At 39.8% G+C, this 22,166-nt stretch overlaps 1 protein-coding gene across 7 annotated transcripts in view; it reads right to left on the bottom strand.

Annotated features, from left to right (window-relative positions):
• The window catches only part of add1 (adducin 1 (alpha)), a 28,871-nt gene extending 10,508 nt beyond the window's left edge, over positions 1-18,363 (bottom strand). For 5 of the 7 annotated variants that reach the window (XM_080874133.1, XM_080874134.1, XM_080874136.1 and 2 more), the window contains exons 1-10: positions 18,214-18,363; positions 5,918-6,126; positions 5,340-5,502; positions 5,005-5,156; positions 3,326-3,406; positions 3,008-3,157; positions 2,777-2,920; positions 2,588-2,686; positions 2,079-2,252; positions 1,644-1,994 (exon numbers count right to left, since the gene is read on the bottom strand). In XM_080874133.1, coding sequence (XP_080730259.1) covers positions 1,644-1,994; positions 2,079-2,252; positions 2,588-2,686; positions 2,777-2,920; positions 3,008-3,157; positions 3,326-3,406; positions 5,005-5,156; positions 5,340-5,502; positions 5,918-6,112 — 1,509 coding nt within the window. In that variant the 5' untranslated portion in view covers positions 6,113-6,126; positions 18,214-18,363. The remainder of the gene's footprint in view (positions 1-1,643; positions 1,995-2,078; positions 2,253-2,587; positions 2,687-2,776; positions 2,921-3,007; positions 3,158-3,325; positions 3,407-5,004; positions 5,157-5,339; positions 5,503-5,917; positions 6,127-18,213) is intronic. The other 2 variants (XM_080874139.1, XM_080874135.1) reach the window with 1 other exon arrangement.
• Positions 18,364-22,166: the final 3,803 nt, after the last annotated feature.

The following is a 22,166-nucleotide window of genomic DNA, read 5'->3' as shown; positions in this document are numbered from 1 at the left end:
TGAGGGAGAAGTGAGACATGACAGGGTGGCTGAGTGGGTGACTAAGACGATGAGGCTGGCTTACGAAGCGAGAGTGGCAGTGAGGGGTGAGCTGGCATCACCAAAGTCATTTTCCAGGCTGATACACAACAACAAGGACGACAGAGATAAGAGAGAAATACACCCGAGGACACCCGCCCATGTTGGGACAAAGAAATCGAATGTCACAACACCACAGACTAAGAATATCTTACCCAGCTGAGGATCAAAGTGTTAGGTGTCTTGCTAAATAATGTGTTCCTCTTAATGTGAAGAAACAACCCATGGTTGTAACGCAAACCTGGTAATGCTCAGCATGATTGCAGGGAAAACCCATTTCCGCACCAAACTGAATGAGCAGCAGGTGAATACAGAAATCAAATCTTCAGCTTTCATGCAAAATGCTTTAATTCAACCTTTGAAAACTAGGCATGTGTAAGCATAAGCTCATGACTTCATTCCTGTGTTTGTTACAAGCTTGGCTGGTTAGCTGCCAAACTAGAAGATAGATGAGGAAGGGAATCTTGATGGAAGTAGCTGGATTGGGTTGGTTGAGTATGAGATGAACATGTAAACACGATATACTCACTGAGAAAGAGTCTCACACACAACATTTCCTACTTTCCCAACAGGAGATAATTAATTCAAGGGTCAGGTCAAATTTCAAAAGTTTTAGTTCTTTCTTTCTTTTTTTTTGAACCCCGCCCCAAACAGATCCACTCATGCAGGCCTTGAGGTGCTCAAAGCCACTTTGGAAATAAAACTGAAATCAGAAGATTAGAGAGAATATGAATAATAGGAGGAAACGCACAAATGCACAACTGGGAACAGTTGCAAGTGTTTGAGGAAAATTTAAAAAAGGAGCAGGCTGCATAACTCTGTAGTGAAGTAAATCTGGAATAATCCAGTGTGTGTAAAGTATATTTAACCTGGAAAAATAAATACTCTCATCATGCCACCTTCCTTCTTTACTCTATAGTACGTCTATACAGATTCCTAAAGATTTTTGGTGAATAAAGCCTCAAAACTCAAAGAACTTTTTTTCTTAATTTCTTTTTTTACTTCATTATCTTCTCACTCTTCTTTAAGCAACAAACGTCACGATGCACAGTTGTGTATTAAGGGATTGTGAACAATACGGTGGTCAGGAGCAACATCACCTGTTTGTGCCACATTCACCTGCCTACCTGCAGACTCATGCCACACCCCTGCTGCTCGCTCCTCTGGGAAAAACATCAACACCAACAATGCATTTCACTACTACACATGCAGTGGGGCATGCTGTGGGCAGCTGGCCGGGCATCATGAAGTATTAGGATACCAGAATAAGAGTAAAAATAGTCAAGACATAATCACAGCTGTGAGGTAAGCTGTGAAGTACAGAGACTGCAGTAGAAAGATGGATTACTGGGGCATTTAAGCACTAAGAAAGAAAAGCAGTAAAAAGATAGATTGCACCGACTTGCATTTTAGCAGGCAAGCAGTTCTGTGAGAAAACGTGAAAAACTTGCAACATTCTTTTCATTTTCATTGTACTCAGACCCTCAGGATGCCGACCATCTACCCGTTACCACCAACAAGGTAGCTGTAAAATCTATACTATGAACAATAAGGTAGGCACAGACCAAGCAGTTGGTTATACAGCTTGGCACGCAGACACCGGACGAGAGAGACTGCAGCAAGGGTTTGACGTGATCATGTGTTATGTTCGTCCACACCTTAGGCTTCGACTTGGGGCTGCTGCCGTCGGCCCCGTCCTCAGAGGGCTCATCGGGGCGGCCGCTGGCATTTAGCCAGCGGGTCTTGTCGCGCTGGCCGCGCTGGAAGCTGTGTTTCAATGGGGAGCGAGCACCTGAGTCACTGTCCTCCCCATATGAGTAACCACCGTGGGCGGAGGAGGCCATGTCCACATCACTGTACTTTTTACCTTTGTCTCGCAAGGCTGGGCAGCGGTAAGGATAGCCCGTTCTGTAGCCCTGGATGGAGACAAAGCAAAAAAATGTGTGACTATGTATGTGTCTTGCATATAACTTAAATCATCCCTCTCCCTTTGTGCTTACCAAGTTGTCGAGCATTCTCATGAGGGCTTCAAACTCCTGCTCCCCGACTTGCCACTTGGGATGGGTTGAGGACCCGTCACCAGCTGGCTCAGGGACCTGTGGGCGTGACTTGTATTTCCCAGGGTCCAACATCACCAGATTATCTGGCCCTCCAGCGCTGGCCAGTGTTCGTACCTACAAAATATTAAGGGGGGTATACAAACAGACCAAACCATCGAAAGATCCAGAATCCAGAAACAAAACCATAAAAAAAAAAAAAAAAAAAAAAAAAAAAAAAAAAAAAGAGAATGAGGACACAAGCACATCAAGGAAGAGACACAGACATCCAACACAAGGACAGATGAACATGTATAAAGAGACAAAGAGACAACGGACAAAAGCATTAGTTGTGAAAAACGCATACAAACATGTATGACAACCACATGAAACAACAAAGCCAGAATATTACGGATCGTTTGACATTAAAAAATTTCAATGTGTTACCACTACCAGGTGGTTCAGTGTCCTACCTGGATCTCACAGGCAGTGACCAGATTGTGGATGTAATAGAAAGCCTCCTCCACTGTTTCACCTACTGACACCAAGCCATGGTTCCTAAGGATCAACACCTGAAACAAACGAAATAAAAAGAAAATTCCCTTTAGAAATAAATTCTCTCCTTTTGATTTCTATTACACACACAAAGACTCTGCTGTTACCTTGCTTTTAGGGCCAAGGTTTCTCTGTATAAGAGTAGTTTCTTCATCATCCACGAGGATGCCGTAGTAGTCATGGTAGGCCACCTCACCCAGGGATAGGGCCTCAGGAGAGATGGGTAACAGTCCGCATTTCATGGCTGACACCTGCAAAAAAAATAAACAGGCTCAGACAACACCTAACCAACTATGTTTTTAAATTGTAAATTTACAGCATGCACTACTGTTGCTTACCGCTGCCCCTGCAGGTGTATGTATATGTACGATACACTTGACATCAGGACGTGCAGCATAGATGGCAGAGTGGAGAGTGAAACCGGCCTGGTTGACTCCAAGGTTGGTGCTGCCACGGTCTACCATTTCACCTTGGAGATTAATCTTCACCTAGATGGAATAGCAGATTGTATGAGGTTGTATAACCCCGTTTTGAAAACTTAATCTCAAAAGATGTAAACTCATGCAGCTCAAGGTATTATAATATGAGGGGAAATTGCTTCATTCAATAACAAAGGGAAAACAAAGCCTCGATTAATGATCTGAAGTGCTTCTTACCAAACTGGAGGCAGTGACTTCACTGTAAAGGAGCCCAAAGGGAACAATAAGGAAGCGCTCCTGGTCTGAATTCACTCTGACCTGTAAGACAAGAACACAGCAATGTTAGATTACTGAAGGTGGCTCAAACTGAGCAGCACTGTGAGGAAACAACACTCACAGAATCCTGAACAGAAGTAAATTTCTATGGCAGAAATTTACAAATAGCCAAAAGTGGTGGAGGAAAAAAACAAAAACTGGAGTTACTGTGCAGATTAGTGCACTGTTCAGAGTAGGGCTGCACGATTTTGCATAAAATGAGAATCACGATTTTTTGGCTTAGAATTGAGATCACGATTCTCTCACGATTTTCTTTTCCAGTATAAATATTTATTGCACTTATTAACTGCACATCAACTTCGTAACAGTTGAGACTGAACATAAAAACAATAAAAAAACATAAAAACAACAAATGTCTCACACTTTGTTGTTGCCGCAAAATGTTGTACTGCTTGAAATTCCGTCTCCACCGTTGCGCGACGCTGCGTGTATAGAGCAGGTAGTGCAACAATAGAAAAATAGTTGCGGGTTGGGACTGTGTAGCGTTGGTCTAGGGTGTTGATCATTTTCCTAAATCCCTCGTTTTGCACAGTGTTGATGGGAGCCATATCTTTGGTCAGGTGATAAGTAATAGCCTCCGTAATTTCTTTGTGCCTGCGGGAGTTCGACGTGTATAGGGAAGTGCTGTATAAGGTTCCCGTTATTGATGTTTGGGTGGTTGACCGGGACGGATTTTCTCCTGTCACTTTCTCGTCATCCCTGACGTGTTCTCCGTTGTTTTTTCCCTGCTAATTTTAGCATCACACGGCACAGCTTCTGTATCACGTGGTATAAGGCTCCGCCCTTGTCATTTGTTGAGCAGGAAGAGTGAGCGCTTGTTTTCATGCAGATTACGTCCCGGATCAAAATGCGGTACAATTGTCGTCTTTTTTTCTTTTTTTAATCGTTGTCATTTGGAAATGAGATCGCACATAAGTATGAATCGAGATCACGATTTTCTAACGATTAATCGTGCAGCCCTAGAACAGAGTATATTTTCAGTTATACATTCTGCTGACCACTAACATTAAAGCTATTTAGATAATGCTTTCAAGTAACTCCCTGTATAGGTAACGAGTTGTGAGAGTTGATTCTAGAAGATCTTTGGGATGTCTCTCTGCTGATTATCACAGTAAAAGATGTAGGGCTTTTTACTTCTTTGCTTATTGGACAATAATGTGAACAAACATAGTATTTGTTCAGTGGTCTCTTTGGGTGTAAAGAGACCTGTTTAGGTTAGCACTCTGGATTAAGCCTTCACTGAAGCCATCGTTTTATGAAATTATGTGCAGTGGAAGTGTCAACTGCAGGAAAAATATGTTTTACACCTTATATTGTGACACAGTCAACAAACTTTTGAAAGTCTTATTTGTTTCGACTGGTGATTGTACACACATCCCAGTTACCATTGAAATTGAAACTCTATCCTTGATTTAAAAAGGGGCTTAAAAATAACCACCCAGAATCATCCCAGGATCATTGTACAGTTACAAGACTTGCTTCTAAAATGCAGCAATGCATCAGACTCAGACTGCATGGGCATACTAAAAGCTGTGTCAAAATATCAACCTGACGTTTTATTATGGAATGAATGAACGTACTGTGAGGTGGTTGTAGATGAGCTCAGACCAGCCAAACAAGTCAGCCAGCCGATAAAAGGCAGCCAACTTGCAGCGCAGCAGCTTCTCGCCCTTGTCGTAGGAGATGGAGTCAGAGCCACGCAGATCATTGACTGGAGTCACCATTCCCAAACCTGTGAAGAAAGAAAGAAAAGGCAATCTCACATACAACAATTAGATGGGTTCTGCCACTGAAATCTGACTAGAGTCTTTGTGCTGAAATCAACTCTGGCATGCTCTGCATTACTCATTGTGAGCACAGACACAGCAGGGCTGAGGTCAAGAAGTCACACACAGCCATTCTCTTCTCTGCTTACTCATATTGAGTGCCGCCATGCCTCCTTGTGGTGCTGCAGGGTACATGGAAGGCATACTGGTGGTCATGAAATCTGCGATCTGCTGCAGAGCCAATAGGCTTGTGGGCGTCTTTCCCTTCTTCAGCTGATCCTGGATCATCGTCTCTAGCTCCTCGCAAAAGGCCTGGAGGGCCGTTGACACAGACACGACAAACAAACAAAAAACAACAAAACGAACAAATGATCAACTTTGAATTTTAAAGGGTGGTAAGAGTAACTTTCAGAAACAGGGCAAATCCTAAAGGCAGAAATAACCACGGATCTACACAGATCTAATATTAATTAGATTCAAAAATGCATAAAACTGAGCCTGTATGAAAGGGCAACTTCTTCAGCTTCTCTCTGCACAGTAAAAACTTACACATCAGTGCTTTTCATGCATATAATCGACCTCTGAACAAATTTTTTCACTGTCCTGGGCATTCTGCTGACGAATCAACGAATCAAGAGATTTCTGAACATATGAACCATGACCTGACTCTGATCCATGAAAACCAAACAACATGAACAAGCAGAATTAATGAATACGTCCTACTGACGGGGCTCTGTAGGATCATGGAGACTCTCTTCCTCTGCTCCATCATGTTGAAGTCCTGTCGCAGGTCCGGTGCCATGTTCCTCTCCCTCTGGTACTCTGGACTGCTCTCATCTACCCGGTCAAAATATCGCTCCTTGTGGGGGGCTGTGGTGGGAGGGGGGGCTGTCACCACCCCGGCACCTGACTCGCCGTTCATCCTGGGCTGGCCTCCTGTAACCGTGTCAGAGACTACTGTTAAACATCTAATAGAGTAAAACAAATAGTAACATTGTACATTTCTTAAGTGGGTTTGTGTGGTAGGCTTAATGTCGCTCTTACGGTCATAATGTAGTCTGTAAAATGAGAAAGAAATTGTTCAATTTAACACTAATTCAAAAACTGCTAAACATATAATTTGAAAGCAATTCATGTTTTAAGTGGTTATCCTTTTACTAGAATATAAATCAAAATTAGTACTTTCTGTGTGTGTTTTGATGGCACACCTATGTACTGTCTGACATACAGTATATAGATTTCCATCATAACAGTCAACACCATCTGTATTTGAAGCTTGGTTACAAAGTGCTTTAACTTAAGGAAGTTTCCTGTTGTAAAAGAGGAAATGAGAATCACCCATCATTAAACCAGAAAGCCAATCATGCAAACCATACCGCCCTTACATCCTGCCTTGGTCATGTGACCACATAGAGGTTATCATTGATTTCCACAATGTGTTTCCTGAAATCACAACAGCACTCCACTGTCAACTCTGGCCAAAGGAAATAAAAGAAACTGAAAATACAGCCAGCTGTATCTTGTTATTTCATAATCTTTGTGATAGATATTTACTTTTTTTTTTTCTTCATTTAGATAGGACAGTGATGCAAAGTCAAAAGCTGGGAGAACAAACAAGGGGAAGATGAGCAGTAAATGACCTTGAGGCGAACTCAAAATCAGGCCTCTGCTATAGCCTTACAGTGTATGGGTTTCCCTGCTCAGTCATGTGAGCTATAACAGTGCATGTTCTGTTATGTTGTTGACATGACTTATAGCATATAGCCCGCTAATTCTAACAGTTACTTCTTACAGCTTTGCATATTACCTAAAGCAGCTGCTATAAAACTATAAACTGACAACAACAATAGTGAGGGATCTGCAGACATGAAGCCAGATTTATAGTAGATCCAAGTTGATCCTCCTGGCTGAGTGCTTGTAAGGATAAATAGTTTGCAGCTGTCTGTCACTGGACAAAGTACTCAAGTGCTGACTCTGAAGGGCACAGACAAACTCATGAGGAAGCGTGTGTGTGTGTGTGTGTGTGTGTGTGTGTGTGTGTGTGTGTGTGTGTGTGTGTGTGTGTGTGTGTGTGAGCCAGCCCATTAGTTCAAATCAATACAAATTGTTGAGCCAAAAGTGCCATGACAACAGCATACTGAACTCAAAGCATCCAGCATCACAGAGGGAGCTGACGGACCCTCTTTTTTCTCTTCCTGTCCGCTTTTATTGGTGTTCTGAGATTTTCCACATCAATAACACCAATATTTCCACAGATCTGAGGTCACGAATTTAAATCAGGACTTGGTTTCCCGTTTTGCAAATTCTACACCAACAATACTTTGTCCAATTTTTTTTACTTAATAAACTTAATCTGTACAACAGATAGGCAGGTTGTAATACCTTCATGTGTGGTATAGTCAGACCAACAATATAATAATTAAAGACCACTGACAGAGACCAAAGATAAGTCCTAAACATGCACCGTCTCTTTATTAAAGTGTCTTTATTAAGTATGATAACAGGTGTGTATCATATCAAAGTAATTATTGTAAATCTAATATTTAAAATCTAATATCAGTAAACATGTCACTTAAACACAGTAAAGCACATCACAAAAGTCTGAGACCCATTAAAGATAGCAGTTACATTTAGCAGCACTAGTTTGGCTGGTCAATTGATTTACCTCCTAATGCTTATGGGATGTCCAACTTTAGTGCCATTTGTTGTCCCCTATGCATTTCAATTAAAGGCTTTCGGCAGACCTCTCACTCCAGCAGTGCCGAGATACAAAGTAACTGTTGCTTTTACTGCTTGGTTCCATCTTTTAATTGCACTTTTATACATTTGCTTTTATTTAGCATTATGTTTAAAAAAAAAAAGACCCTTATTTTAAGATAAATGTGTTTAAATTCAATTTACCAATTACATTCAAACTAAACATGCATTTCCTACATTTTGTGCATTCTATCAAAAAGGTTAGTGTATAGAATTGTCATCATGTTTAGTATTACTCATTGAGCAAAATAATGAAAATGTAAATACTTGAAACAAAATAATCCTTACGTCTTCCACGTGTAAGGAAACTCCAGACTCTGTCCAAAGAGGAGACAGCTGAGGTTGACATGGCTATCTTTGCAATGGCATTCGTCCCCAATTTCCTAAAATCAAGCACTTTTATGTTCTTCACCTTTTGTTTTCCTATCTGTTGCTTTCCTTTTGTCATAAAAACCAACTTAAAGTGCAATTAAGAAATAAGAGAATGAGAAAAGACAGCGAGGCTGCATACTCTTTGAAACCATTCAGGAAAAAAACTCAGTTTTGATTCAGTCATGTAACTAGGGCGTGAGTTATTGACAGAGGAATACAGAGCACTGAGATCTGGTGCCAGACACTCATTAGGGAGAGAGATCCTCTGTCCCTGGCCTATTAATGATGCAAGGGAATCTCCAAATAGTCATTTTTTCCATGTTGTTGGTCAATCTCTATCAACAAAATATACTTTATTTTTTAAATGTACAGCATAAAATGTTACATATTTAATAAAATTTGTCAGCAGCACTGCTTTGATTGTGTACTTTTGCACATATATTTAAGCCATCTGCCACAAATCATGGAAGATCTCAACCTGATGAATCATTATGAATGAAGTCACTGAAATATATGCCAATCACATAGAGCCTCAATAGGACTAGAAAAGCAACTTTTACAGGTCATAGTACAAAGCTTTCTGCTCTTCAGCCATTAATGTGTCATGTGAAGCTAAAAGGTGTTAATGACGGATCCTCAGTACATGAAGGGGCAAATCAATCATTTTAAAAACTGAAGCAGTGGCAGCTTTTGTCACGCTGCTTAAAAATATGAAAAAAATCGACTATATTTAGTTTGATGGAGAGCTGCACAATTAATCACATTTTAATATCCATCCCAATTTTCGCTTCCAATAATTAAATGAAGTTTTTGAAGTCACCAAGTAACAGCAAATCAAGCGATACCTAAATCAGCGCCAAGTTAATGCCTCCACGAGCCGATCACAGCTGTTCCCAGCACGGTGCAAGTTTCCTGGACTAGTATGGATAAGTAATACTACAGATAGACAGATAACCAAAGTCAAAGGTGAACATCACCATCCATTGTTAGGAAATAATTTTAGTGATGTTAACCAAGAGGAAATCATAGAGTGCTGAAGAGCTGTTGTTGCACTGCAAAGCAACACGAATTAAAGACTTTATATTTTGCCTCTAGGAGAGGCACGTAGGTCAAGTGGACCTCATTGTCTGCAAAAATGTTTTAATTACCAGGATTGTAGCTCAATGTAAATGTATTTCAGTTAGTGTTACGTTTTGGTGAAACTTGATTCATTATTTACACATTTTCTTCTGAGAAATTCACTGAATTTACATGAACGAGGAGGACAAATTTTATCTTTATGCTAAAAATCTGTACATTAGCTGCAATGTAGCACAACATGGATGTTAAAGCACTGTTATGTTCACACGAAAGTGTAATAAAAACATTTTTGTCACTAAAAATGAATAATCAGAATCTCAATACAGATTAAAAAAAAATAGTGATAATCATTTTGGCTCTAGTGTGATGTGCAAAACATCCAGAACGACAACTTAAAACCCAAAGAATGCTCTTTAAAAAGGTGCAATAAGTGTAAGTATTTTATGCATGTATGCAGGGATCATGCAATTATCAGACTAACCAATCGGGCCAATCCTTTTTCACTTATCAGTATCAACATTCTTCTTTCACTCCTCACTGATCCCCCACCTAAAAAACTGACTGTTTACATATCACGAGTAAAATCCTACCAATGCTGAGCAAACAGTAACATTTGGAAGCAGCTCTGATGATCGAGCAAAGCTGTGGTTTGAAGGTGGGCAGATATTGCTGAACTTTCAAAAACCATCACAATCGCCTCTGCTGAAGTTGCAGCACCACACCAGCTGCCCTGATGCCCATGTGCCAAATTAATTAAATCAGGCTAAGAAAGACAATTTGCATCACTTAGCGTCCAAAACAGCTGTTACATGCTGTTGCAAGGCAGTGACCTCTTCTAGAGTAAGCTATTCATACATCATAAACTTTTTAAAATCACTGTACAATCATTTCACTTTATTCATAATAGCTACAGGCAGAGTTGAGACTAACACATACCAAAGCTATCTGACAACACTGCAGTGTCTGCAGTTCTTCAAACACTGACCCATGTCAGAGTGGGTTACCAGAAAAAGGTCTCAATGCTTCCAGACAGTTAGTCACATCTTTTTCACTTTGATTTAATTTGCGGAAAAGCCACGTTACATTTCCTGTTGATGGTGTTAACTGTTAATGGCAATGAGGCAAAGAAATTGTACCCACAGTCAAGAAACGCAGAAAAATCAACACCACAATACAGAAATATACCTTTTCATGCTGAGTGTAAAACACACCAATTTAGAGCCATCTGAGAAGTGGAGAAAGTTTGCCAGCATTTTCACAATCTGAAACCGCGTGAATTGTAAGACCGCAAAATGTTTATATGATATTTCACAGAATAAGTGCATAAATAAACCGCGTTTGATGAAACTGGACTTTTGTGACTTACTTTGGTTAGGGAAAAAAAAAAGAACCTACAGATATTATTGACACTAATGGCCCACAGCATTTTATCGCAAGTCAGCAACATATCAGCATTATCCATTTGAGCTTAATGCCCTAGAATCAATATCAAAATTGAGACTGTTTATAAAAGCTTTAACTCTGCATCTTTTTCAGTCCATTAGCACTCGGTGGCAATGAAGAAATTTGTGCTTGTGTTGAAGTTTCTAATCAGACAAGTACTGATAGGTTTTTTGATTTTAAAAAAAAATGTTTTGGAGATACTAATAATTAATAAGGTTCTTTGAGGCAAAGTTAATATAGTAAAACCATGAAAACAACATTTAGGTCTGATTGGAATCCTAAATCTTGTTCACATTGAGCCAACTCTGCGGACTAAAGGACTGCAGGAACACTGTAATAGGATCCTTTCATTTAAAGCTGCCATCACCCTAGAATCCAAACCGGCAATGCACAATGCTAAAAGTTCTGCTTAGTGCTGCAAATTCAGGTGGAACCATGTATCTCTTAAATTATATTCAAACCACATAGAGGCAGATGAGAGAAGGAGAGCTGTGAGAGAAAGAAGACAAAGGGTACACAATAATCTGCTAGCTTTCAAATCCACTGCCATACCTGCGTAAACAAAGCACAGAAAGGTCAAAAGGAACATTTAATTTTATGCATTTAACAAAACCCTCAAACAGCACTGAATAAGGTCACTTTCACTGCTATCTCAAAAGCATTTGATACATAATTTCTTACTCCACTCAGCCTCACTTCAAACATCAACAGAGTCCCTCCAGCTGTTAAACAGCAGACACTGCAAATTCCAGCAGGAGCATATTCAGTGCAACTCTTTTCTGCTGTTTACAAGTGACAAATGATCAGATCTCAAAAGCGTTTATTCCTTGTGGACAGAGTAAGCAAAACATCATCAGACACAGAAAGTTTGCCATTTCACCAGGCCCTTTCCTCCTTTCTCCTAAGAAATGTAGATGCATGTGTTCAGCTGGCCTCAGCTCCTGTTAGGAGTACAGTTGCCTTGGAAACCAAACACATCACCATGGAAACACAGGACAGCCTATAAAGATTGCTGTTATGTAAGAACAGCTGTGGGCCAACATCACACTCCAAGGCAGTCAGTGTCAGAAAGCACAACTTGGAATTAATGTGCCACTCATTTAACTAGTTTGGCCATTCGCTATCAGACCACAAGACTACAAGAAAAGAATTCCACTTCCACTATGGTGCCATTTAGAGTATGATAGCAGTATATCCGGTTGCTTTTGCTCTTGGTTTCTTAGTCTGAAGTAGTCCAGGATTTTTAGTAGATGCACCTATAATGTCAATTTCAAGCTCCTATGTTGCCTCATTTTCAAGTTATTTCAGTGCATTTAGGTGTCCAAGCCATTCACCCACTCACCCTCCCAGGTGACAACAAGGCTGAGAGGTAAATATGTCTATCCTGGTTGTTATAATTTAATCTTACAGGAATTATTTTGGAAGCAAAGTTAATATCATCAATCATGCAGTAATGGATTAAATAGGACATTTTGGCTTTTGTAACCACACCCACTGGAAAATCCGTATTGGAAAGTGCTCTGTAGTTGCTGAATAGAGCTCAGGGAGTGTTTAAAGACTACCCTGCAAATGCCGGGGACTTTATAGCTACCTTTACTATCATCACTTCATCTCAGCAGTGTGTTCTCCGCCTTAACTAAAAATAAGGGACACAGAGGTTTGTGTAAAAATGTATTAGCTGCTACAAGACTAGCTGTGGGGTGGAGATGTGAATAATGATCTTTTGATACTGCATACTGGAGAGACAACAACTATGTTAACCCCAGCCTGCAGCAAAGGCAATCAGAAACAGAACTGAAGACTAAGAAACTCTGCTCTCAGGCAAGCTCTAGCTGATGAACAGTGTCAGACTCCCTTATCGCCAACTGCAGTAATGGCAAAATCCCCTTGTTTGAGGTCTCTCTTTTAACAGGGTGCTAAAGCTGATAAAAGAGCACATTTGGTTTCACACTGACTGAGGAAAGTGTGATTTTTTTTAAACAGTATTTGATTCAATATACGCCAAACAAATAAACCTTAGAAAACCCTGCAAATTACTTAATAAAAATAAGCACAAAATTTTAGATAAATAAGGTAGGGATCAGGGCAATATATTTACCGAACTAATGGCACACCTGACAAATTAATGTCCTATAAAATCTTATCCTGCCAAAAAAGAGCCATGCTACAGAACTTTCACCAGTAACTACCAATAGCCTGATACAGACTGAAAGTGACAGTCTGTCCACAGTTTTAAAGTATCACAACAAAATACTCCAGATCCTAAAAAAAAAAAAAAAAAAAAAAAAATTACACATAACATATAATGTAATTGCAAGGAGGTATTTCTGTAGTCTATTGATACTAGATAGTGGAAAAGGGGTGGGATTAAATAAGCTTATGCTTCTTCCTGCTCCTTTTTGAACATGGATGTTATTTGGAGTTGTGGTTGCTCGTTTTCCTTTTGTTTGCTTTGTTCATTTGTCTCTTTTAATTCTATTTTTTTTATACTTTTTCAACATGTTCAAAATAAAGATTCAATCAATCAATCAATCAATCAATCCTAGTCACGACCTTCTACAATATACATTTTTACCCTTAAACAGGAAGATAAACAATAAGCTGTTGTACTAAGCAAATAACCACATTCTCTCTTGGTGACTGATGTTTTGAACTCTTTTGACAACACCCGATACAGATGTTTCCATACTCCAGAGACTGATGAGACAATGATGGGCAGAAAAACAAAAACACAGACGAGGTGGCACATGAAGACCAGCCCCGGGCTTTCTCATCTCTGTGCGCCCGGCTCTTAATAAAAACTCCCAACCACTCAGTGTGTTCGTGCACACTTCAGTGTTATCATAATTTACTTTTGAGAGACGGAAGCTTGGACTAAAACCATCTTTTCCACATGACTAAGCTAAGACTAAAAGATCTATTTTGTTGTGTCCAAAAATATGCCAATCAAATGAGAGACTGAAAAGATTTGTTCAGGGGCAGGAAAAGAAAAACAAACAAACATAGAAACAGAAAGACCATTACTACTTTTTATCTGTTTTCAGCCATTTGACAGATGCTCTGAGACAATAACTCCTTATATCTCCAAGCTGGATGCCCATCATCACTGGGAATAAAGAATCCAATAGTAACTCTTGTATTTCTGCGTGTGTGAAAGCGTCATCTCTAGCTGCTATTACCAGAAAGAATGCATTAGGTGTCATTCCAGCTCTGCCCAGTGCATGTTGTCTTGTCTTGTTTTGTGCACTCCATTGAAAATTAAAGAAGCTGTATCAACAAAGCAATCTACCAGCACTTTTAGAGACTATTTCATTCTCATTAAATTAAACAAGCTAACGTGTTAAAATCAAGAGGCAGCAAATCAAATACACAATGCTGCTCTCATTAGCCATGTTTACACGTGCAAAATGTAAATCTAATTAAAACCTGTAATATAACGTCATTGTTTACATAGAAACTAAACCAAGTGATCTGACCATTACCTGCATTTACACACATCCAAGCATTTGACAAGCGCAGAATAGTCTAACTTTCTGGAAAACAGTAGAAGCAGTTGTCTTTTCCAATGTAAACAAACGCCGCATGTCACAGATTTCAGCTTCTCCCCTCTCTAACATTTGTGAAGTTTGTGTTATTTTTCCTTTTTGAACAGACCTTCAACTTGTTTTTGTTGTGTTGATGTAACAGACATGTAGAGCAAGAATAATTTCACCCTGAACACTGGAAGAACTATTTACATACAGATCAAACCGATTAACAATTGGAAATTTTAATCACCTTAAAGGAGCATGATCACATAACAATCTTCAAATTGGCATGTTTACACTTCTTTTTAATGCAGACAGGTTTTTAATGAGGTTGCTTGTGCCCATGTAAACAAGGCTATTGACATTAATTTACATTAATACTATTTTTTTCCTTGATCAGAAATAATGTCAAAAAAAGAGGAGGGGGCATTTAAACTAGGGCTGCCACAAACGATTATTTTGATAGTCGACTAGTCACCGATTATTTTTGCGATTAGTCAACTAATCAGATCATCATCCATTGGACGTAAAACGTACAGCTTATTGCACCAGCAACATCTGCTCTTATATAACTATCATTAGCTTACAGCTTTAAGTGTTTAAGGTATGTGGTAACTAAAAATAAAGACAAGATGATAGTTTATTAAATTTTAATGAAATTTGCAGATTGTTTCGGTGAAGTTTAATAAACTCCTTGCTATCTAAAATATAACAGGACACCGGAGTAAATTCTCGAGCATCTCACACTTCTGATAATCAGTTGTCTGCTTGATGTTTATTCAGCTGTGTAAAAACGATAACTTTAGTCTCAGCCAAACCAATTTACTCAGGAACAAATAAAATACTAAAAAAAAAAAAGCCAAACAATAACATTTTTAAGTTATCTAAGTGACTTATATATGTTTAACCTGAGTAGCGAAAGACGGCGGTGGGTTTGAAAACGATTTGCTGGGAGTCCAGTGTTCTCACCGGCTCTAGTGAGCCTTGCCCTCAGCTAACTATCGAGCTAGTGGGTAACAGACGTCTCCGAAAACGTCGGAGCGCTTTGAAAATATGTGGTGTCCTGATAAACTGAGCAGATATTTGAGGTTTACACAGCTACATTCTCACCTGAAAATATGTTAAACGTTTATTTTGTGACCCAGAAAGAATAATAAGAGTAATATCAAAACTAAGTAGCTGCCGCCATTGTTGGAAACTGAGCTGGGCTGCGCTATGAATTCTGGGACACAGTTTCTTCTTCTTCGGGGTTTAACGGCAGCTGGCATCCTTGTACATGCAGTGCTGCCATCTTCTATTTCAGTCCGTTATTACACTCTTAAATCCTGCCACTTATTCCTGCGTTTTTTGGGATCTTACAAAGCTTCAAACGACGCGTCGACTATTAAATCAGTCGTCGACGATTTTGATAGTCAACGTAATCGTGACTAGTCGACTAATCGTGGCAGCCTTAATTTAAACAAGTAATTCCTTTTTTCCATTTCATATTCAAACATAGGACTTAAGAGTCAAAGCTAAGTGAAATCTTGAAATCTTATTTTTCAAAATGAGACAACTTTTTTTGGTCCATTTTTTGGGGCTTTTTAAAAAACTTTGCATTTCTTGATCATGCGGTTGAAGCGAATCGCAGGAAATGTGAGAGGGGGAAAAAACAAAACAAACAAACAAACAAAACCACAGAATCGACATGCAGCAAGGAGTCTGCTTAGATCCCAGGGTACTCCAAGCACAGCTTGGCCAACGTCGACCCCTTAAGCATCAAGCATTTTTTACATTTATATTTTTTGTTAAATGCACACACTACAAACAAGGCGGGAGTTACACTGTGTTGCAAAAACAGATTAACTGCAGCCGAAACTTATATTTAAATTAAACTGAAATTTCTTTGCTGGCATCTAAGACATTATAATTTGTTGCTCTCTCACTGGTATAGGCTGTAAAAGTGGGCACTAAACTCTCCCTCTTTCATTTGTGCAGTGATGCATCCCAGCCAACACGGCTCCGACGTTCCATCTGTGCCTCACAGGAAGTGTTTCAGCAGGCTGGTAGTGCTATATTTACTGTGTGCTACATTAACTGCATCACCCTCAGTGGGTCGATGAGTATGGAAACGATATCTTTTGTAACTGCCATGACAAGGTGAGACACTTTTTAACCCTACTGTGAAAATGCAGTTCAAGATTCATCTGCCTGTCGTATGTCACATGGGACAGGGTGGTGGAAGACCATTCTCTGAAACAACACACTCCTCCCTGTGCAGCTTCCCTAGCATTACACTAAGGCCTATGCTATTCTGTATGCATGTATCTGCCAGCTAAATATGCAACCTAAACACAGCTGCATCAAATTGACATGATCTTTGGTGACCTCTATGGTGCAAATTAAAGTTCACCAATGACCATTTTCACATCTGCCACTACCACCTGAGATGCTGCTATAACTGATCACATATGGAGAGGAAGGAAGGAAAAAGTGAAACGGCGAGAAGGGAGCTAAAATGAGGAACACATTTTCAGCTGCACTGAAGTCAAGCGTGTAGGTGTGGGGAGTGGGAGTTAAACACAGTAAGTGTGTATGTGAAGTAGTTCAGTGTGTATCGAGGGTGGCAGCAGACTGACGAAGCTAAACACCATCCTCTGGGAGTTTCGCTCATTCTGGCAGAGTTACCAAATCCAGGGAGTTACCGTGCCTCAACACATACACTCACAAACAATTTATCTTGGCAGTTTGGCTCTGATAATCCTCATACAGTACAAAGTGGGGGAAGGGACTTCCCAGCAGACTTTATAAACAACCCAGACACAGCCACAGCTTAGGGGCTCTGTTCGAAAGCATGGGCCTCAAAACAAATGAGCAACTGTATTGAGATTGACCATCTTTCAATCATCCTTATTCAAGGTGAACATTTAAGGCTACAAGTAGATATTTTCTATCATTGTTTTAGTGCACAAATATGACAAACCTTTTTGTGAGCAACACCACGTTATCAAAAGGTGATCAATTTACAGTTGTATAAGCCACACTAATAAATGAAATTTATCCTTTAAGGATATATTTAAAACAACAACAACAACAACAACAACAACAACAAAAATCTATGTGGTGTGGTACCCACTCCAGATGCCATGCACATCAAGCCATAACACTTTTAGGCTTTCAGCTAGCCCTCATTTCTGTACTATACATTTCAAGCTTTCCATTTGACAGAATGCATTATTCCACGCGTTTCTCTTGCTCTCTTTTGAAAACCCTGTTTATTATTTAAAAGTGTGTGCGAGCCCATATTATCATGCAGGACATAAAGCTGTCTGACCTAGCACAGGAAACTGCTCCATCACCAGCACACACACACAGCTGGAAAGAACCCAAATTTCTCCCCCACTCTTTGGAAACACACCCAGACTAGAGTAAGACCTGCACGGCGAGGAGCCTCTGTCCGACTAAACCTATCGACCCGAACAGCTAGAGGGGTCCAAATTACAACGCAACGGTAACTCTGCGCCAATAAATAATAAAATAAAAATACCACCTCCACCATCACAGGCCTGCTAGGAAAGAATGCTAACGATACTTAGTGTAAAACATTCTGACTACCAAAGTGTGGGGTCCAGGGGAGCAGCTGAGCCCATGTGAATTGTTTAATAAAGGACAGTGAAACGCAGAAACAGTCGTTTAACAGTGCACAGCAGCGTCTGTGCAGACTCCCCCGCTCAATGGCAACATGCTAGCAAAACAGAGCCGAGCCTCACTGAACACACAGCGAGAAAGACACCGATATGAAGAAGCCGCCACGGATAAACACCGTCGCTGAAATGCAAACCAAGTTGATTATATCACCGCTTACCCTCTCTTTGATGAAATTGTGATATTTAAACAGAACACGGTGAAAGCAGGACAACGGTTTTCGCTATTTTTCCTCACGGTGGGGTTTATCTCTCTGCGCTTGTCGTCCCCGCGTCGTCGCTCCGCCCAGCCGCCATCATCCTCACTTGGGTGCGGCAAACGGCCTAGTCCGTCCCTCGCTATTGGTCGTCTGGGAGCACATGTTAACCCATTGTAGCCGCTGATTGGAGGGCGAGTTATCGGCCCGCCCCGCAGAAATGGCTGGATTTATATTTCAGTGTTGAAACTTAAAGCCTATTAAAACGAAGGGTACGCACCTGAAACCTGTCGCAAATGTTTATTTTTAATCAGCTTTACTCACAGCTACACTGCAGTGTAATTTTATTAAAATATATGCTGCAAATGTCATGTAACTCACTTCAGTCCCAGCTTATATATTTTGGGAGCAGCACTGTATCACTTGCTACTCTTGACCTCCCAGGATTGTGCCATTGGATGCTTCACTGATCATGGTTAATGATGGTTTGTGGTAATATTCATTCATAACTTCCTCTGAGTGTGCTTGAAAAACAGTGGCACAAAAAAAACCCATACTGAAAATGGTGCATGTTTTTAGAACAGTAGTGGAAGTTTGTGATCATGTTGTGATTTGATTACATAATTTAAACATGCATTTGCTCATTCTCAGAACTCATTCAAGTGCACCAAATATATTAAGTAGTGATGATCTCTTGTAGGCTAAACATGAGGTAAGTAGAGGAGTTCGCTAAGGTTACTCTTGATTCTTTGCATCCAACAAAACTGTTGGTGCAATCAGCAAACTTGCAGTCATATTGATTTGATGATGATACCATGGAGGCCACTGACAGGGAGTGGGGTTAACAACAGTCATTGTAGGGTATATCTGTCGACAATCGGACACATTGGAAAGCTGGCAGCCAGGGGGCGCAGTTAACTCATTTGGGATAACTGCAGCAGGCTGTTTTTTCTATACAGTCTATGGCAGTAGATGTGAGGGCAATGGTTCATGTAAACATATTGACATGTTCACTATTTGCCACTAGATGGTACTGCTTTGTCAGACTTCAGGCAGACACCTGCTGCAGAGCAATACTGGTTTGCAGCGCTGGTAGGGCATAACATTAGAGTGTTCAAGGTATTCAGAAACATTTCTAAATGAGATTTGAAATTGACACTGTGCTGTTGTGTGGCACAGATGACTGTTTCTATTACTGCGGTCCAGTGTAAAATTAAAAGAACACAAACATATATAATCTAGCACCACATACTTACTGTAGCCTTGCTGCCTCAGGCAAACATATCAGCTGCCTTAGTTGTTTTGGTGTTCATAACTAGGCGTTGAATTCAGAGAAGTACCTAGGCTTTGTAAAACAAATACCATGCGTTTCATTGTGCATGGCTTATTAGAAAAGGAAAATAAGAACAAAAAGTAAATACAGAGGAGAGACCAGCTAAATAAGGAGCCCAAAAAACTCCTTTCCTCTTTCACTTCTGCACACCTGTGATAAAATCACACATGAATTCAGCATTCAAGGGTCCAATTTCCCACAGACTGCTTACCAGATGACTAAAAAAGTCACAAGAAAAGCTCACTTCTCTGCCATATGTTGTTATTATTATCATCATTTTTATTTCAGCACCATGAAGTGTACCAGTCACGCTCTTCAACTGCTCTTGTACTGATATTATAGATCACATGGTTACGTTTTTTACGGCTTAATTTCTTTAGAATTGCACTACTTAGCATTTGAATGTAAGAACAAGCCCAGCAAAACATTCTGAGTTTGCTGGGCTTACTTTCAATGCAAATGGACCACTGGCAGAGCTGGCTTCTGACTCTTGTGGCGTTAATCCTGTCCCGTACCAGTTGACACACACACACACACACGCACTCTCCTCTTTACTGATCTCAGACCAGCACTGGCCCTTCCACTGTTGGGAATAATTGCGGTCTGCCTTGTAGCATGGATACACCGACGAGGGACTCTAAATATATCCAACCAGTGTGTCTGAAGGGCTTGGGCATGAAGATCATATACTTACACTGGAAAGCTACACCTTGCTCTATTAATTTTTCTGCTCTATTGTGTGCCAGTGTGTGTAAGTATATGTGCATCTACTTAGTGCTCTGACACTCACTCTCTTGCTTTTTTCATTTCATGCAATCATTTGATATTCCTATCAACAGCAACAGGAAAATAAGATTCTTTAATCCATATATCGGTCTTTTTTTAACACTAACAAACATAAGTTTGGACGTCTATTTAAACAAGGTGAGGCAGACAAGCTCAGAAAGACCTAGAAAAACAAGCATTAGTAAATCTAATATGATGTAAAATGCAGGTCTTTTAAGTGATAGCAAATCACTCGAGCTGCAGCATTACATTTAAGTTAGCATACATTCCTCCTCCTGGGTCACCTGTTTTCTCTTAGAAGCACATGTCACAGAGTGAGTGAAGATAAACCCAGCTGCTTTTCGTATTCATTTCAGGGCAGCACTGGCCGTCCCCTTTTAACTACAGCCAGCCTTCAGCTCAAAGCTCTCAAATCACCGGGGGCTGATATGAAAATAAACAATTTGTAGTTGAGCAGAAGATGCCTGGAAGCGCTGGCATGTTTAAGGGTACAGCCTAACCAACGACTTGCAATAAAGGACATTAGAGGCTTACTGCAGCTCAGCTGGGCAGGTAAAGTTCTTGGCATTTGTTGCTCAGTGAACCCACAAAGTAGTTACAGAGGTGTACTGTGATACTGTTCTATCTTGTAGCAGCAGCAATCTGTCGTTGACTCAAAGATGGTATTGTTTTCAGCTTGCGGTGCCATGGAAAGCCCCACTCCCTCCTTCTCTGTCCTGCACAACAAGACAAGGGTCAGTCTGTCTTTCCCTCTCCAGTGTGTTTTCAAGTCACTTCTCCCTCAGGAAAATATTGTGTAACCTTTGAACTTTGGCAGTGATCTTTTGAACCCTGGCAGTGATCTTTTGAACCCAGTGGTCCCACCTACAGATGGATTATTCACAAGGATGTTAACAAAAATAAAGACAATACGTGAAAAGCAGTGCAAGACTGTGAAACTTTAAAATAATATCCACAGATATAATTAGTTACATACATCAGTTAGACGCGGCTGCTGAGCCAGGTCAGTCTCTGTTAAAGTATAATGAAATATCATTAAAATATACAAATCAGTCACCTATTACTGTATAGTAAACATCCGGACTATGATCTTCCTTTGGGAGCTGCCTATTATGGTTTAAAGCTGAAAAAGAACAAATGAAACATTCATAAAAGGATAATAAAAGTGCAGCTGTGATTATTTGTTTGTGGATGACATTTGGAAACATGAGCACAATACTACACATAATATTTTGATTTTGTATTTTTATGGAGGGCTGATTTACATAAACCTAAGTAAACAAGTACCTCAATGTTACTTTTCATGACTGAGTTCGAGTAGGTCTGCTAGCTCTATCTATCTATGCATTTAAAAGTAGGGAGCTGGAACTGAAGTGACAATGCACACTGTATAAATATCAATCAAAACATATTAAAATATAATAAATAAGAAGATATTTTAGTATTTTTGAGTTGTTTATCTTTTGTTATTGTGTGTCTGCATGTGTATATATGTGGGAATGTGAGTTTTTGTAATGTGTTTTACATGCCCAGGAACTGCACAAGGAAATTACCTGGCAGCTAAACGTGATACACTACATCTTTTCCTTTTATGTAATTAATGTATTTTGGTTCCTGAAAGAAATAAATGAACAGAAACAGAAACAACATTCCAGATCTCCTATTTAACATATCCTGAGTAACCCATCTAATACATAATTTTATTTATTTATTTATGTTATAAATTAAATTAAAGTTTTTACTAGCAGTATAAAATATTGTTAATACAATATCCGAGTATGTGCAGTAAATGTAAGGT

This window comes from Rhamphochromis sp. 'chilingali' (genome assembly GCF_963969265.1).
Source record: "Rhamphochromis sp. 'chilingali' genome assembly, chromosome: 2".
In the NCBI taxonomy this organism is placed as follows: Eukaryota; Metazoa; Chordata; class Actinopteri; order Cichliformes; family Cichlidae; genus Rhamphochromis; species Rhamphochromis sp. 'chilingali'.
The sequence above is the reverse complement of the archived record's forward strand: the minus strand, read 5'-3'. Positions and strand labels throughout refer to the sequence as shown.